The sequence below is a fragment of the Colletotrichum costaricense genome, assembly GCF_030867565.1.
Source record: "Colletotrichum costaricense strain IMI 309622 chromosome Unknown Scaffold_1.1, whole genome shotgun sequence".
In the NCBI taxonomy this organism is placed as follows: Eukaryota; Fungi; Ascomycota; class Sordariomycetes; order Glomerellales; family Glomerellaceae; genus Colletotrichum; species Colletotrichum costaricense.
The window spans coordinates 2443733-2461474 of record NW_026848230.1 but is presented as its reverse complement, the minus strand read 5'-3'; the positions used below and the strand labels follow the sequence as shown (position 1 = coordinate 2461474).

At 54.0% G+C, this 17742-nt stretch overlaps 4 protein-coding genes across 4 annotated transcripts; 1 reads left to right on the top strand and 3 right to left on the bottom strand.

Annotated features, from left to right (window-relative positions):
- CCOS01_00873 (phospholipid-translocating P-type ATPase) lies at positions 1-4079 on the top strand (the record flags this gene model as incomplete). The annotated part of the gene is made up of 3 exons (XM_060449069.1): positions 1-3438; positions 3497-3906; positions 3962-4079. The coding sequence occupies 3 exons, from the start codon at positions 1-3 to the stop codon at positions 4077-4079; spliced, it is 3966 nt and encodes a 1321-aa protein (XP_060320507.1).
- Positions 4080-4446: 367 nt separating this feature from the next.
- CCOS01_00872 (oxidoreductase FAD-binding domain-containing protein) lies at positions 4447-6060 on the bottom strand (the record flags this gene model as incomplete). The annotated part of the gene is made up of 1 exon (XM_060449068.1): positions 4447-6060. The coding sequence occupies one exon, from the start codon at positions 6058-6060 to the stop codon at positions 4447-4449; it is 1614 nt and encodes a 537-aa protein (XP_060320506.1).
- A 1862-nt stretch (positions 6061-7922) lies between these two features.
- On the bottom strand, positions 7923-9414 carry CCOS01_00871 (uncharacterized protein; the record flags this gene model as incomplete). Its single annotated transcript, XM_060449067.1, has 2 exons — positions 7923-8666; positions 8923-9414. 2 exons carry the CDS (start codon positions 9412-9414, stop codon positions 7923-7925), a joined length of 1236 nt encoding a protein of 411 aa, XP_060320505.1.
- Positions 9415-13528: 4114 nt separating this feature from the next.
- On the bottom strand, positions 13529-16224 carry CCOS01_00870 (fungal specific transcription factor domain-containing protein; the record flags this gene model as incomplete). Its single annotated transcript, XM_060449066.1, has 3 exons — positions 13529-14560; positions 14708-15038; positions 15107-16224. 3 exons carry the CDS (start codon positions 16222-16224, stop codon positions 13529-13531), a joined length of 2481 nt encoding a protein of 826 aa, XP_060320504.1.
- Positions 16225-17742: the final 1518 nt, after the last annotated feature.

Here is a 17742-nt window from a genome sequence, read left to right as displayed (position 1 = left end):
ATGCCTTCTCCAACCTCCTATCGTTCCGCGGACCCGCCAGGCTCTCCAGGGAATGATTCCGATTCAGACCTCGATCTCGACATCCAGGAGCTCGACCCTGCCACAACCACAACCGATCGCACTTCTGGTCTCCTCCGACACGACCGCCAGACCACCGAACATCGATCGCCACGTATAGCACTGCGGAATCTACGCATGGGGGGCTCACGCCGAGCCGGACAAAAGGCCAGGGGATATGGCCAACTCGGCCAGGACCGTGATGGCACCAGCGAGGATGCTGAAGCACTTCTCGGCGAACCCGGAAGCTCCTCATCACGATACAGGGATGGCTCCGCTGGTGCAGGCTCCGACGATGACTCCCCTCTCCTACCCGGCGGCTCGCCTCCGAGGCGTCGATCCTTCGCCGGAGACAGATTCGAGCGACTCACTTCAAGCATAAGACTACCGAGCTTCATGTCAAACTCAGGGGCGCAAGAACCGGACAAGGACGATGCCCAGGACCAAGATGAAGACGATCCATCGAGCGCCCGCCTCATTGCCGTAGGGTCCTCCCAAGCGACGAGATTTCCGCCGAACCTTATATCGAACGCCAAGTACACAGCTCTTACGTTTCTGCCCGTCACTCTGTATAACGAGTTCTCCTTCTTCTTCAACATGTACTTCTTGCTTGTAGCTTTGTCGCAAGCAATCCCTCAACTGCGGATTGGTTACCTTACGACTTACGTGGCGCCTTTGGCATTTGTACTCTTCATTACCATGGGAAAGGAGGCATACGACGATATCGAAAGACGAAGACGAGACAACGAGGCCAATGCAGAGGCATACACCGTCTTATCTTTCGATGAGCCGGGTCGTGGCATGGCTTCGGCACAACGGACACACAAGAGGCTCAAGTCGGATTCCATGAGGAAGAAGGGCAAGAATTCGGCGGGCCTGAGAGACAGACTTTCGGATATTCAAGAGGAAGAGGAACGTGCTGAGGGAGAGGGATCGATCGCCCAGCCATCCTCGTCTGTCCGTGAGCTCAGCCGTAAGTCGCGCGACCTGAAAGTCGGCGATGTCCTTGTTCTAGGCAAGGGTCAACGAGTTCCTGCCGACGTTGTGATTCTGAAGTGCATCACGTCGGAGACAACTACAGAGGCGCCAGTGATGGAGGTGATCGCGGAAGAAGAGTCGTTGCTAGTCGACGCAGAGGAGGATCAGTCGAAAGCGCCTCAGATTTCCGATACCAAGGGGAAAGAACCCGAGAGCAACGATGCTGGCGGTGGTGCCGCTGGCGAAACATTCATCCGAACTGATCAACTTGATGGAGAAACGGATTGGAAGCTGCGTCTGGCATCCCCCCTGACGCAAAACTTGACAACGGAGGAGTTTGTTCGCCTACGGGTAACGGGGGGCAAGCCGGACAGAAAGGTCAACGAGTTTATTGGCACCGTCGAGCTGCTACCCAGCAAACGTGATGCCCAAAGCCAGCAAGGCGCGCTCAACGGAGATGAGGGCAACTCGGCTCCTTTGTCGATAGACAACACGGCCTGGGCGAACACAGTCATTGCCTCGAACGCCACTACCCTTGCTGTCATCATGTATACGGGACCTCAGACGAGGTCAGCGCTGTCGACTGCGCCCTCGCGATCCAAGACCGGGCTTTTGGAGTACGAAATCAACTCACTTACCAAGATTTTATGCGCTTTAACTTTGGCGCTTTCTATCATCCTTGTGGCGCTGGAAGGTTTCGAAAACACCAAACAGAATGTTTGGTATATCAAGATTATGCGATTCCTCATTCTTTTCTCGACTATCGTGCCCATTAGTCTGCGCGTCAACCTCGACATGGGCAAGAGCGCCTACTCTTGGTTCATTCAACGAGACCCCGGCATTGCTGGAGCTGTTGTACGGACGAGTACAATTCCGGAAGATCTAGGAAGAATTGAGTATCTTCTCAGTGACAAAACTGGCACACTGACCCAAAACGAGATGGAGATGAAGAAGATACATGTCGGCACCGTTTCCTATGCTAACGAGGCCATGGATGAAGTCACATCATACGTCAAGCAAGGATTCCACATTCAACCTACCACCGACCCTTCGTCGCGCACCATGTTAATCACGCCTTCTTCGACATTTGCCAACGCGTCAAACGTGGGTGCAACTCGCACAAGGAGAGAAATTGGCACCCGTGTCCGAGATGTGGTTCTCGCTCTGGCTCTATGCCACAACGTGACGCCAACAACAGAGGAGGAAGACGGAAAGACCATCGTTTCTTACCAGGCTTCCTCCCCTGACGAGATCGCCATCGTTCGCTGGACTGAATCTGTCGGACTTCGCCTCGCCTATCGAGATCGCACCAGCATGATTCTTGAGTCGACGGAGAACGGCCGTGAGATTGTGCGCGTGCGTATTCTTGACGTCTTCCCTTTCACCTCCGAGGGTAAGCGCATGGGCATCATTGTTCAGTTCTTCGATCAGACTCAGTCGACGGTGCCGAACCTCGCCAACAGCGAAATCTGGTTCTATCAAAAGGGTGCTGACACAGTCATGAGCCCCATTGTGGCTGAGAACGACTGGCTTGACGAAGAAACCTCTAACATGGCTCGAGAGGGCCTGCGTACACTTGTGGTTGGTCGGAAGCGCTTGTCTTACGAGCAGTACAAGGACTTTACCGGCAGCTATCAAGCAGCTTCTCTGGCTATCGCTGGACGAGACGCTGGTATGCAACGTATTGTGGCTCAATACCTTGAGCGCGATCTGGAGCTTCTCGGCGTCACGGGTGTGGAGGACAAGCTACAAAAGGATGTAAAGCCATCTTTGGAGCTTTTGAGAAACGCAGGCATCAAGATTTGGATGTTGACTGGTGACAAGGTCGAAACAGCTCGATGCGTCGCCGTCAGCTCCAAGCTTGTCGCTCGTGGCCAGTACATCTACACAGTTTCCAAGCTCAAGAAGAAGGATAACGCGCAAGATCACCTCGATTTCCTTCGTGGCAAGACGGATTCTTGTCTCTTGATTGACGGCGAGAGCCTGGCCCTCTTCCTCACCCACTTCAGGATCGAATTCGTCTCCGTCGCTGTGCAACTCCCGACGGTTGTTGCATGTCGGTGCTCGCCCACGCAGAAAGCCGAGGTTGCCAAGCTGATTAGGGAGTACACCAAGAAGAGGGTGTGCTGTATTGGTGACGGAGGCAACGATGTTTCCATGATTCAAGCAGCAGACGTCGGTGTTGGTATTGTTGGCAAAGAAGGTCGACAAGCTAGTTTGGCAGCAGACTTCTCGATTGAGCAGTTCTACCACCTGACTAAATTGCTTGTCTGGCACGGGCGCAACAGCTACAAGCGCAGTGCTAAGCTCGCTCAGTTTGTCATCCATCGTGGATTGATCATTGCGGTCTGCCAGACAATGTACAGTATTGCCATCAAGTTCGAGCCCGATGGTCTCTACAAGGTATGCCAACTTCTTCTGGTTGCGCACATCCATTTCTTTTGCTAACGTCTACTTGTAGGATTGGCTTCTCGTCGGCTACTCTACCGTGTATACTGCATTCCCCGTTCTCTCTCTTGTCCTTGATAAGGATGTGGACGAAAACTTGGCAAACTTGTACCCGGAACTGTACAAAGAGCTCACTTCCGGCCGTTCCCTGTCTTATCGTACCTTTTTCGTCTGGGTTGCTGTTTCGATCTATCAAGGCTGTACTATCCAAGGTCTGTCACAGCTCTTGACCGAAGTCGACGGACCCAAGATGGTGGCGGTCTCGTACACCGTACTAGTTCTCAATGAGCTTCTCATGGTCGCCATCGAGATCACGACGTGGCACCCTGCCATGATCATCTCCATTGTTGGCACGTTTCTGATTTATGTCGGCTCCGTGCCGTTCCTTGGCGGTTACTTTGATCTCCAGTTCATCATCACTTTGTAAGTCTACTTGCGTCCATGCTTCATCAGAACTCCGTAGACTGACACGATGCAGGGGATTCATCTGGCGCGTCCTCGCCATCGCGGCGATATCTCTCATCCCACCCTATGCGGTGAAGCTCATCAGGAGGACGATGAAGCCGCCCTCGTATAGAAAAGTGCAGAGCACGTAGACATTAGCTTGTTTAGTTATCATTGTTGTATGAGATCTTCTTTGTATCTATCTTCAAAGCTCTGTGTTAGGGCGTCTGGGATCGGTGTCAGCGAACGGATCCGCGGCCATTCAAAGGGAACGGCCGCTGCGGTTTTTGCATTATTAGGCGGAGTTTGACGGGGGGACCTGGGAAACTGTTCTTTCCCAAGTTTGTACGGCATTATTTGGATGGAACTATCGACAGCCCAGAAGAATTAGACAGCGTTATCGAAACTTGAGTTTATTGGGCAACGTCCTGCTCCCTTTTTTTTGCCTCGGTGTGTTTTACATGGCTTCGCTCTATGAGATGAGAAATGAAACCCCTCACCCTGGTGAGTTTTTTACTCCTACAACTTGAGAACAATCCAGTCCTTCAAGATATCCGGGTTCCGCCTCTGCATCGCGCCCAACTTACCCCCCACAGGCCCTTGCAGCTGCCCGCCGTCCCGCCACAGCTTGGCGCCAGCGTACGCCTGGACGAAACCCTCGGGCCCGGAAACCACAAAGACGTTCTTTCCCCGCGGCGCGGCGTCGTCGGCGGAGCAAGCGCAGTCGTCCTGCTTGAAAAGGCTTCTCTTCCCGGCGTTGGGCGCGCCGTCGACCATGCCGACGTGTGCTGTCTGAGAGTGGAATTTGCAGCCTTCAACGGCGTGTGTCGGCGTTGTACCAGCAGAAGTCGTGGGGGAGGATTGGAGAGTGAGCGCGGCGGAGAGGTCTGCTTCGCGGACGGCGGTGCCTTCTTGGTCTACTACCACGCGGACGTCGAGCTTGTCGCCGTATTTCACTTTGAGGGCGAGGAGGTCCCTGCTTATAGGCGAGGGGGCGGCGAGTGTATCTGCGGAGAGGAGGGCCTCGGCCTGGGATCCGGGGGTGTTTGTCGATGATGAAGAGAAGGGATTCCACCAGCTTCCCGACGGCGACGATGACGACGGCTTCACCTGTGGCGGCACGGTATGCCCCCCGACCAGCTGCTCTCGAATCTCATCGCGGCTCCTGACGGCCCAGAAGATGGTCATGGACGGTCCGTCTGCGAGCGGGAGGACGGCGTGCGCGGCTTGTAGTGCGCTCGCGATGCCCGTTCCGCCTGCGAGGAACACGACGCGGTCGCCTCGTTTGCCCAGGCGGGAGCGGAGGTCGAATTCGCCGTGTGGACCGCGGAGTTCGACTTTATCGCCCTTTGTTGCTGGGCCATCTGATGGTGAGGAAGGGGGTGCTAGACGGCTCAGATATGTTGAAACTTCACCCCCTCGTACGGCGCGAACGTAGAGGCGGAGAGTGTCCTCGTCATACGAGGAGCCTGGGACGGGAGGGAGGGGCGTATACTCCCTCGCGACCTGGATCTGAGGCTGCTTCACCTCTACGCACCATAGGTCGAAGATGTCCCAGAGGGAGGATATGCTTGGGACGTTGCTGCTGTGGGACGAAGGCGGTGCCTTGAGGGTTAGGATGAAGGAGGTCGGGGAGACCTGCTCGCGAGCGACGACGTCAAAGGGGATGAACTTGCGGGCTGGGCCGAGGGCTGTTTGCTCGGCTGGGTCGTTGGATTGCGGGGTGGAGGGGAAGAGCCATTGGGCGTCCCATGCTATGCCGCCTACTGCGAGTAGGAGGAGGACGGGGAGGTAGCGAGGGCTTATGAAGGTTCTGGCCCTGCGTTTGGAGGGCCGATAGGGTTGGGGGGCTGTGGCTGAAGGTGTCGTGGATTTGAGGCGGTGGTAACGCGTTGTTGTTGAGGATGAGAGTGCGGATGGTGATGTTGGTGTCATTCGCCGAATTGTCCAGGCTGAAGAATGGCGTGATGGGTACTGTGTCGGATACAGTGGAGTTGTTGCCAGTGTCGTTGACCGGGATGCAGCTGCGGCGGCCGGAGTGGCACGGAGCTGAGGTCGGATATGGATGAGTGAGCGCCCGGCAATCGGCCGGAGAGCCGCGCCGCCGGCAGAGATGAATGTAGAAGCCCCCATCAGTTTCTCGGCACCACCTGGTCTGATTAGGAGTAGACGCTTTATGAATAAATTGGCGCGTAGCTTCTCCAATAATCTCTTTCGAGAAAGAGGTGCAATGGGTGGTGACGAAAGTCGATGATGAAAGCTACAAGTGGGCTAGTTTCACTGAGCGAAACTGAGATGCGCACGGTCACGTGAGTCGCTTGATTGACTTCGGTCAAGAAACACTTACACGCCTATTATCGATAGATATATTTGTTCAACACTATTTTGACGTAGTCAACACTTGATTGAATGAAAATCTTGGTTCAGGTAGTTTCGGGTGTAGTAAACTACTTCGTCATTGGATTTCACAGGGCACTGGGACAAATCCTAAGTGAAGTTGACCTCAAACCAGAAATCACATCAGGTCCCGCAAAGCAAGGGGTACTCAAGTATGCAACTTTGTAGAAGTCGTTTCAAATAATTTGCTTCTCCACAGAGGGTGAAATATGCAGATATTTCAAATAGCTGCTCTTTCGTCAAGCTGCAAGACACATAAGTTGGTACATTGATGGCGCTCAGGATGATCTCTTTGTCGTCCCTGACTAGCTTGTGCGAGTGCTATTTTCTGAGGAGGACGCTGCCCCAGATCTTTTAGTTCGAATGAGATTCCACAGGAGCCTTCTATCAAGTACTGAGAATGTGGTACTTGATATCTGGCTCTCATACTGCTGTAGGTAGGTGTAAGTGATCTTATGAGGTCACACACCGAATCTTTCATTCCAGCTCAGCCATGGTCTCAAATCACGCGAGGAGAGCATAAAAACCCGTCTATAGATTGATATGGGCAACGATCTGTTGTCCATTGAACTGGCAAGCCTTGGAACCGGACGACTGATCAATGGCGTTTGTGATATGTGAAAGTTTGCAGCTCTGACAGAGGGCTGAGCAGACATCCACAACCTCAAGTCCAAAAGCTTGACTCCTCCCTTCTCGGTGTTAAAGGATACTCTATAATCACTAATACGTGCGTAAGGACGAGTACTATAGGGGGAAGGCGAAGGTGGTTCTGAAAAGTTGCATTTTAGATAGAGAGTCTTGATGTTTTTTCACAGTCATTATGCTTCTTAGTATTCTCCTGTTATTTTTTCCCGTTAGAGCTTATTGTAGCAGGATCTCGACGTTTTTTGTTCGTGTCAGCATTTTCTTTCTCAACGCCATGGCCCTAGAGTAACATTTCTGAAAGGCTGGCTGCCGGCTGATTGTGCTTTTGAGCAAGTCAAACCTTACTATTGGCTCTGAAGTTTATCGTTGTCATTAGTTTAAGCTAATTGAACGATCTCACATCACTCTTTATGACCTTACATCACTCTTCATGGCCTCACACCACCCTTTACGGTCTCAAATCACCCTTCATAGTCTCATATCACTCCTCACGGAGTTACCAGAGAATGTTCACTCACGGATACGTTCGGGGCACGAGTGTCGTAGCGTGAAGGACGCCTCGATCTTGCTCGATAGCAGCCACCGACCTTGGGCTCAAGAACTGGCATCAAGTAGAACGACCTCTCTGCCACAGAGCGCAAGAAACTGCGTCTTCCTCTACCTTAATGAAACCAGAAAACTATCTTTGTGCGAAGGTATGGAGAAGAGGTCGAGAGCCCTGGTTATATAGCATCTGAGTATCTCGTAGGCGGTCTTGATGATGATGAAGGTGTTTCTGCCCTTGAAGTCTCTCATATGAACCTAGAAAGTCTACATCTAGGGTGCTTGAATCTCTACCAAGTCTGAAAATCATGAAACCCCCTGTGCCATCGTGGAGATGTCCCACGCTCTATGTTATGATACAAGCAACTCTTACACCCGGCCAGCTTCCCTACGCAGACACATCCCCCCTATCAAAGTCTGATGATCTTTCTATCCTCATCAATACCACCCCGAAACATGTCAGCAACGACTCGGCCCCCGAGAACCGACTCGTTGACGATACCCTCAACGTGCTTCGGCTCAACCCGACCATACCAGATCCCCTTCCCGGCCAGAGGATGCTTCTCCCCATTAGCCATAAGCTGCCCGGGCGGGATATAGATAATGATATTCCCCGCAAACTTGTGCCCGCCAATATGGCTAATCAACCCAACCCTCGCCGACATTTTCTGATACCTCCTCTCACCGTCCTCAGACGCCTCAGGCGCCGCAATCCTCCCAGCCCCCTCACCACTCTCATCAACCACAACAGGTCCCCTCAAAACACCAACCCCAACCCCCTCAAACCTCCTCTCAAACTCATCCCTCAACACGGGCCCCATGACGCCGCACCGCATATCCCGCCCGCCGTGCCCGCAAATCAAAACCAGCACCTCCTCCACGTCCCGAACCCCGTACAGCAGCGACCGGTAGGCCTCCTTGCGCGTCAGCCGGTCCCGGTGGACGGGCGACAGGCTCCCGTCGTGCATCTTGTGCAGCTTCTCGGGCAGCAGGTAGCCCTTTGCGAGGGCCTGGACGCTGTCGAAGCTGACGCGCGGTAAGAAGGGCACGTACTTGAAGCTCGGGAGGAGGTAGGCGCTCGTGGTCTGCAGCTCGCTCCGTCGGGGCACGGAGGAGGGGAAAGAGGCGTTTAGGGTTGAGATGTTGTGCCAGGGCTGTTGGTTTGGCGGGAGGTTTCACTTACCGTCAGCCCAAGGTGTTCTCATACAATCTTGAATAAAGGTCCACGAGAGACGTAAGGAAGAATCTTTACGGCACCAAGAGACATAACTGACGACGCTCCAGAATGTGCTGGGCCTCAGAAATCCACGAGGCACGTACACTCGTACGTGCGTTCCAAGTACTAACTGCCCCATAGCAGCAGCTACGGAAATAGAAGAAGAACGAGAAGATCATCGAGAGAAAACTTACATCGCTATACTCCCCCCCGCGGCCAAACAACTCCTTCAAATCCGCCGCGAGGTTATCCCCGCTATTCTCCTCCTCGATCCTCGACACCCAATCGTCCTGCCCCGTGCACACGAGCACCTGCTCGGCGTACCCCGAGACGACGCCGTTGAGCGGGCTCTTGAAGTCAATGTCCAAGCCCTCGGGCATCGCCGGCGTGGCGGCGCACTCGCACGTCGGCGACGGACATGTCGGGACGAGCTCGAACGGCGGTGGAGGCGCCGATGGCCTGCTTGCCTGTGGCCTTGCCTTCGACTTTGGGGACGAGGACGATGATGGCGATGCTGAAGATGACCAGAAGCTCTCGCTGGTAGTGAAGGTGCGCTGCTGCTGCTGCTGCTGCTGCTGCCGCCGCGTCGGTAGCGATGACGTTGATGACGACACTGACGGGGATGAGATGGCCGCCGCGCGATGGCCTCGCGTGAGACGCGGCGCGGCTCTCGCTATCGAATGCATCACGTCCCTTTCGATATGTGATACCCGGATACGTCTCTTCGCCAATGCAATGCCAAGTGTGCACTCTTTTACTATGCCGGGATTCCGACGAGATGCCGGGCGCGCGTGTACCAGAAGGGGGTGGTGGGTGGCGTCCGCGACACCTCACTCAGACACAGAGCCGCGATCGACGTCACCAATCGAACAGGAAGAGAGAACAAAAAAACGGGTCAGTTTTCATCAGATGCACGAGTACCTCCATACGATGAACAATACGACAAGTTTCCGCGGGATCGTAAAAAGGTGCCCCGGTGAGTTGAGGGAGTGCGAACTTCGCAAGATGAGGCGCAGATTGGTAATTGGCAATTGCAGACAGGTATCCATATCTCTCTCTCGGTAGTTGATTCACTCAGAAAAGTTCAAGCCCCCCTCGGCGCTCGCTGCGGACCTTGGCCCCGGCGCCGAGCGGGAGTGAGAGAGACCGGGACACCTCGAAAAGGCTACCCGAAACCCCCGGCGGGGATTTTTAAATTCTGTGGCGCCCGCGTAGCGATGCGATTCATGCGGCTGTCTGATCACTTCTCTTGTTGGTGGGCTTCTACACCGTAATGCATAGTAAAATGGTAATGTTAGGTAATCCCTCATTTCTCACTGGCGCGGCCGATAGCCGGCGGGGAGATGGAGAGCCCACCACCTGTCCAGTACCGATGTACTATGTATGTACGGATAGGTACCTTGGCCTGTAAAGTCCCCACGTTCCCCGATGTTTTCCTGCTTCTCGAGAACGGGTATCGCCGGCCGGCCGGTGCTGTAAAAGTTTATGTCCGGCTGACACATCCCTATCATTCCGCTACGGACACAGCTTCTCTATTCTACGATACTACATATCTCTCGCTGTCGTATGCGGCTTTGCACGTGAAAGCAAATTTCCGTATCCGAACCCCGTCTGCCCGTTTCCAGGGGGTGAGAAGGGGGGGGGGGTGAACTCCGAAGGTCGTCAGTCCCGAGGCCCGGAGGAGGGTGAGGTAAGCAAAAACGCAAACGGGCCCCCGTCAAGGGTAGTTCATCCGCCTCGGAGCCGAAATTCGGATTACACCATGATCCTTCCATCGTCCATGTACGGAGTACTTCGTACCGTCCTAAGAGGGCCTTACCGAGTTCGGGCGGGAAACCGATTGAGTGAAAGACAAACGAGCAGCGCACGGGCAGAAAATGGGTAGGTAGCTTTCCAGGTTTATTGTGCTCCGTACACTAAGTAGCATCCGTATAGCGCGCGCGGGAAACCCTTCACCCCTGGCCTGAATCCATGGAACCTATTTGATTTTCTATCCGCCCATATTCAGGGATTCCACGACTCCACGACCGGGGCGTGGTAATGTGGGAGACCGGACAGACACAGACGCAGAGAAAACGGGCAAAACAGGGCCTCATTGTGAAAAGAGTTGGTCGGACATTGAATACCAGAGCCAGCCTCCCATCAATCCAGCGCACATTTACCCGGCATCTCATTCAAAAACCCCGAAGTAGGCTGGGGGGTCCGGGGGCTGGACCTGAACCTGCACTCTTGTTAAACGACGGGATGCCGAAGAACAACTCACGTTTTCTCTCTCAATCTCAAATCTCAATCTCGATTTCACCGACCATGACCAGCTACAACGACCGGGTATCGCTCCCGGAGTGGATGCAAATCTCACCCGACTGGAGCGCAACCGTTCAAGAGGACTTTCTCCAACCTAGACTAGGAAATAGTAAATACTAGCGAAACCGTCGGCGCACTGTATGAAGCGGCAAAAGGCTCCTGATTGCCCCGTCGTCCAGTCCACGGCCCGGAAGTCAACGGCATCTAGCCCAGTGTGCCCCCAAAAGCTTGGCGATCGCGACACGAGGAGCGGAGAATTCGCAATCAACCTATTGATAGACGGCTCACGAAAAGAATGACGCGCCCACTGAAAGTATACGAATATAGATAAGATCCGTATCCGTTCAACTACCTAAATAACAGCGGATTATCCGTAGCTCAGTGTGAGAGATCTCAGATCCGGTTATTCCCATCCCCCGTGTCCGTGTCTGACTTGACTCTGGCACCTCTGCACATCATGGCCCAAGCTTCCGAGACCATGTCTTATAAGCCGGCAGGCAGGTATGGGAAGGGGGGGGGGGGGGAAGCGGAGTGGGGGATTGAGACATGGGAAATCGCAAGGGCAAGACACAAACTACCAGAACCGGGCGAAATCAAATCATTGTGCGGCTCTTTTCGGGAAGCGGGAGTTTTAAAGTAGGGAGCGACCAACTGAGCAAGTCAGGGTGGAATGTGTGTTGTGGTCCGTGGATGGCATGGCCCACTGGGGTCATGAAATAAATGGATGGGATGAGATGGAGGGAGGGGGCTAGGAACTTGGGAGAGACGATCGGAGGAGGGAACAGCACACACACCCTCTCTCAAAAGCCGCTTTTCTCTCTCCCCTTCCTGATTACCATCCCTCATCTTCCTGTAAGTGAACATGTACTCCATACGTGCAGACAGTAAGGGTACAGATACCGTTGACCTGGCAAGACCCCTCGACGACTCTCGTCTTCCGCGCCTATCCAAGCCCTCCGCGTACCGTACCCATGCAGAAAATCAACAGAACAGCAACTGCAAGTACTCTGTACAGGGGGGGGGGGGGCGAGAAAGCAGAGATGCAAAGAAGAAGATGAGATGGGAAAAAATGCAGAAAAGTAACCGATCCCTCTCCCAAGATCCAGCAGGCTAAAAGCCAAGGGTACGGGAAGAAAAGAAGAAGAAAAAAAGGGAGGGGGGGGGGGGGCAATGGTGATTGAGACTCTGAGTTGTTTGGCACTTTTCCTCCTTCTTTTCTTCCTATTTCTCTCTAGTAAAATCTGCACATCTGCAGAGTTGCATGTACCGAGACGAGACCAACAGCGAAGGGGAGAAGGAAAGAAAAAAAAAAGAGAGACACCGCATTGCATTGCATGTCGTATCTGCTTTCGTGCAGCACCGCGAGATTGGACTCTCCACTGAGGGATGCCGAGGGGCAACAACGTACTGCGTACATACTTGCTTCAGAATCTGCGTGCTAAGGTATTTCCTGCACCATCAGCAGGAGCTGGCGGTGGTGGTGGTCGTCTCCACGACCGGTGTGTGGTTCCGCCTCACCGGTCCGACAACCCGATTCAGGTCGTCGTTGGTTCGCTCGCGGTTCCGCTCCAACGACTTTTTGTTCGCCAAGAACTAGCTCAGGTATCCGTAGGCAGGATCAAAACTAGACAAGGTTCCGTTGAACGTGCAAGTGAAGGTTGATCGAGGTTACAAAAACTTTGCAGAGAGTTGTGGCAAAAAAAAAAAAAAAAAAAAAGGACCGCCGTCATCAGCCCCCGTCGTCTTTCCTCTCTCTTTGCTGACCCTACTCGTGTGGTGTAGGCTGAGACCGCCCTCTTTCTCAGCCCCAGCTCCTGTCTACCGCTGATCATGGTCAAGTACCTGAGGTAGAGTTGCATCCCGGGATTTAGACGCACCGTTGAGAAGCCGAGCCGACACATACCGCATGCCGCCTTCCGCATGCCAATCATGCGACTGACCTGAGACATGCAGACCGATCCCTCCCCCATTCTGCAGTGTTCACGGTACAAAGGGATGACATAGGGCAGAACAAGATGGAGACTGTGTGCGTGGTTCGGCCAAAGTGCTTGGGTGGTGTCTTCTCATCGCCCCTCTTTCGTCTACATACTGTAGGTATCGTGTTTACATGTCATGTTGCCTAGGGTGTCCTCCATAGGCTGCCTGCCAATATTCTCTCAACCACATGGGGCACACGTCCTGTTCCTCTTCTCGGCTGCGCTCGGCCGTTGCGTTGTTTCCTTGGATTGATATCCTCATATACAGGGTATATAATGTTACATAGATGAACGAGAGCAACTGTCTGCATATACAGCCGTACTGTTAACAGTCTCTCCGATCTCGGGTTAAAAGCAGAAAAATTGCAATTGTCCAAATGCGCCCTCCAACTCCGTGAAATGCAATGCAAATTTGAAAATGACAGAAATGGCAACCATGGTTGCGGAAGTATGTCTTTCAGCCCCGCGTGTAAACACTGTCCGCGATAGGCCAGTATGTCGTGTCCATCGCATCCTTCATTTACCAGCATTTGCCCTCGTTTCCGTTGGCGAACACTGCTGCGCCAACCGATGGTGTTGCTCCGGGCTGAAGATCTTGCAGAAGACGTAGAGCGTCGTGTCGATGTTCCAGTGCGGCCCGATGAATTCGTGCCTCGTCCCAAACCATACTTGCAGCTTCGACTATCGCCTTTGCAACGGCCAATTGATCCAAAAGCATAGGAAGGTCTGATAATAAACCCTGGGCAGTGAGAACGTCGGCAGCCTCCAGTATCACATGGCTCATGAATGGAGGAGGCGCGCTCAGTAGGGTTCGCCGAGCTTGGAGTAGTGCTTTCAACATGCCCGTGATCTGCAGTACCTGTTTAGCTTCCTCTTGGATCCTCGAGAGGTATGACATCCGTTTTGCTGCCGAGATTCGGCTTGAGGCGTACGAGTGTCGGTGAACCTTTACGAGACCGTGGTGGAACAGAAGATGAATCGTAAGGAATGTGCTGAGGCTCCCAGCCTGAGCAGCCAGGTCCATATTGCTTGGGCTGTAGGTCAACTGTCCAGGAAGTGATCCACGCCAGCTGAGTAGCCTTCTGACGGAGCTTTCAACAATTATTGCTGGCTCTCCATCCGAGACCAGACCGTGTTCATTTTTGTAGACGCTAGACATGATGTCTCCCCGGATGACCACTAGCTGGAGGACGTAGGCTGTTAAGGGTAAACGTTGATCCGCCATTTTAGACGAGCTCGAACCGAGCGCTGAAAAGAAAGGTGCCTGAGAAGCCTGTTGACTTTGAAACACATCCGATTCGCATGGTAACCGGATGAATATGTCTATCGAGATGGCCGCACTGATCAAATCGTTTGCTTCGCAGGCTCTAGACGTAGACATGTAATAGACCGCCAGGAGTAGTCGAGATTGCGCAAGCTGAAGGCTGGGTGGGAGCTGTTGCTGCGCATACCGTGCGAACTGAGCGTATTCGGAGGCGATTGTTCTTGGACCACCTGACAAGGTGATCCCAACGTCGAGGATGCTATAGGTGAGCATCAGGTCTTCTGGAGACTTTGTGTGAGCATTACCAGTCAATTAGAATTGAAACGGTGTCTTGGGCAAGAAACAAAGGGCCATGGTGCTGTCCGTGTGTACGAAGGAGGAGATTACGGTGCTAACTGACTGCGGGTCGGAAACCTACGGGTCTGATTGCCATACTCGGTGAAGCACGTCCTCGTGGATCCGAGGGAGCTCAACTGGCTGGCGGTGTTGCCAGGCGTTGACCTTTGCCGTCTCGAGCGTCCGGCTCATCAAGGCGGAAGAGTCGCTCGGCATCGAGGGGTACGAGTCGAAACCGAGGCGCATCCTCTTGTGAGGCATCGAGGGCTCTGGGCTGGGCTGACGGTACGTGGTTCGAGGAGAAACAGACGCGCTGGAGTTGCTCCCAGGTCGGTGCATGTCGTTCGAGTTGGCCGAGCCTCCCAGACGCCTCAAGTCCTCTGGTTCAGCAGGAGGCGTTGATGGGGAGGTGTTGTGGCCACCTCGTGGTCTGTAAAAGCCATCTCCACGTCAGTAAAGTAATGAAAAGATGGCGAGCTGCTTGTTGAAACCACTTACGCGTTCTTGAACTTGCAGATCCGGCCAAATTTCTCGCATTGAACGCAGCGAGGATAGTCAGGGTCGCACTTGATTTTCTTCTCCCTGCAGGTGACACACGCAATCGCCAGTCTCTTCCTTGGCTTCCCTGCCTTTGTGACACCCCAGTGAGCGTTGACTGCCTCGCCATCAATAACCGTCTTGCAGTGACTTCCATCATCGTAGAAATAACACATCCCTTCACCCGGCACTTCGGCGGCACGAACGAATCGTGGGAGAAAGTGACTCCCCGTCCATATCTTGGGGCCGAGACCATCCTTCGATGGGATTCCTTCCGAGGTCGTTGTATTGGCAGACGCCGATGCCTGCAAAAGACCAGGTCCAGAAGGGGAGCGCTGATCCCGGTAAGAAGAGCCAGAGTCTTTATTGCTGGAATACTGGTAGGACATCCTGTCATGTGAAGCCCGTAGTGGGGGTTGGTTCTCTCTGGATACCAAGGCGTACTCATGCTTTCCAGCGTCATGATGTATCGACCACTTGCTTCCCAAACCGACGTCAGATCTTGACTCGGGACGCATATGTTCGGATTCGCGGTATCTCGGTGACCCAGGGCCGGAAAAGGAACGGGACAAGCCATGCAAGGCCTGCCTCTCGTGGTCGTACCTGGCATCGTAGGTACTCCGTGGCTGGGACATCGTTGGAGAGCTTTCCTGAGGCGGGAAGTACGATGTGGCATAAGAGCGATCATTGTGAGGTTGCGGCATACGCGGGCGGTCCAAGGGAGACGTCGCCGGGTAAGGGGCCGGCCGCTCGGTCAGCGGAGAATGCAACGGCCGGAGTGGTGGAGGAGGTCCAAACAGACTGCTCAGTGATGGCAGTTGCTGGCGAGGAGCGCTTTGTGTCGAATCCTTACGGGACGAACCGCCTTCAGCACCTTTGCCGGCAGTCGACACATCGGCCGCCGAGCCATGTTCGTAGTTGGACATGGCAGGGGATATGGGACCAAACCTGGCGTCCCAGAGCTTTTCGGCAGGAGGAGATGGCCTGGAGGAGTAAGATGATGATGATGGGCTAACCAGCCCGGGCGGAGAGTCTGGGGCGGCCAAACGGGGATGAGGTTCCAGAGCTAGTATACCCATTGAGAAGGCGAATTGATGCCGTAGATGGGAGAGCCGTTTGGCATTGGCGACCTAGAGCACCTCGGGATGCAGTTGAGTCGAAGTTCACGGCCTCGACAGGCAAACAGCAAAGCCGGGAGAAGGCACGGGCAGGTTATATTGCTCAGGTCAAGATTCAAGCTAACAAAACCGGGCTGGCACACAGCTGGTATTAAGGTTTTATGCCACGTCCGGGGTGGCTTGAGAGAGAGGAGTCCAATAACCGAAAGGTCGTCAAAGATGCTCGTACAGGAATGCGGAGTGTCGGTGATATGGCGAGATCGATGAGACGGTTGATTTGAGAAGTGCTTCACGTCTCTTGTCGGCAACGGTATCCGATCAAACTTGGACGTGGTTGACTGGTCGTTCAAGGAGAGACAAGTAGGACGGAAGGAGGAAGAAGAGGGCGAGTGAGGGTAGGATATAACGGAGTAATGGAGCCGGGTGGCTTTTTGAGCAGTAGGGCAGGCGCGGAGAGCGCCTCAAGGTATGTACATCCTATTGACCACCCAAATGTATATACGTTCACGGGAGCTGTTGCCCAGTTGCCCCCCTTCGGCCACACTCATCGTAACGAGCTGCGAGTGAAATAAACCGAGGGGCCCAAAGGAGACACTAAGGAACAGGACCAACAGACTGGATTGGCTTGGCTCGTTAGATTGGGGAAGGGAGCCGGAAGGGGCACCGATAGAGTGCTGCAAGTGTACACGACGGGTAGGAAGTACCGTTCGTTCTAGGCGCACACACGTGCGGTGCGTCTTCCATGACCCTTGCCCGTGTCTCCGCCATCTTTTCGGCTTGGCTAGGATCATGGATGGGGGGTTAAAAGCCAAGCTAATCCGACTTAGCGTCTCGTCGGCACCGACGGCATGGCGTGGGACAGTGGTCTCGTCGATGGTTGCGAGAGGGAAGACGAGTCTCTCTCTCTTTCTCTCTGTACATCTCTCCGGACCATGTACTTTGTGGTGTATCCATACCTACACCACAGTGTAGAGTACGTATCTCGAAGGGAGACACAGCTGGCATTCCCTCATGGCATTAGTCTGACGGATAGGGCCTGTACCTAGCGTTGCAGCGCAATAAGGAACAACGATGGTAAAATGGGGCAGTTGGGTCAAGTTATGCTCGATGAGGGAACCCTGGCTGCATGTTTACCAGGGTCCAGGAGAGAGTGGATGATGGGGGGTGAGTTGCAGCAGAGGGGTGACATGCGAAGCAGAGAAGAAAGAAGCCGCGAAGGGAGAGCTCCCGGTACATAGACGCTCTTGGAGGGCTGGTCAGGGATGATTGAGAGGTGGTAGGGGGGTTTTGCTTTGGGGATCCTTGGAAGCCGGGGGGGGGGAGGGGGGCACGGGAAGAATAAGACGGGGGAGGCAGCGAAGGCGACAACGTGCGAGGCTTGGTCAAGGTCTGACGAGGGTGCAAATTCTGGCAACGACGTGACAGAGAGTACCATACTTTGTACTGGAATGAGGACATGAATCCTCCAAGCAGAAGTGT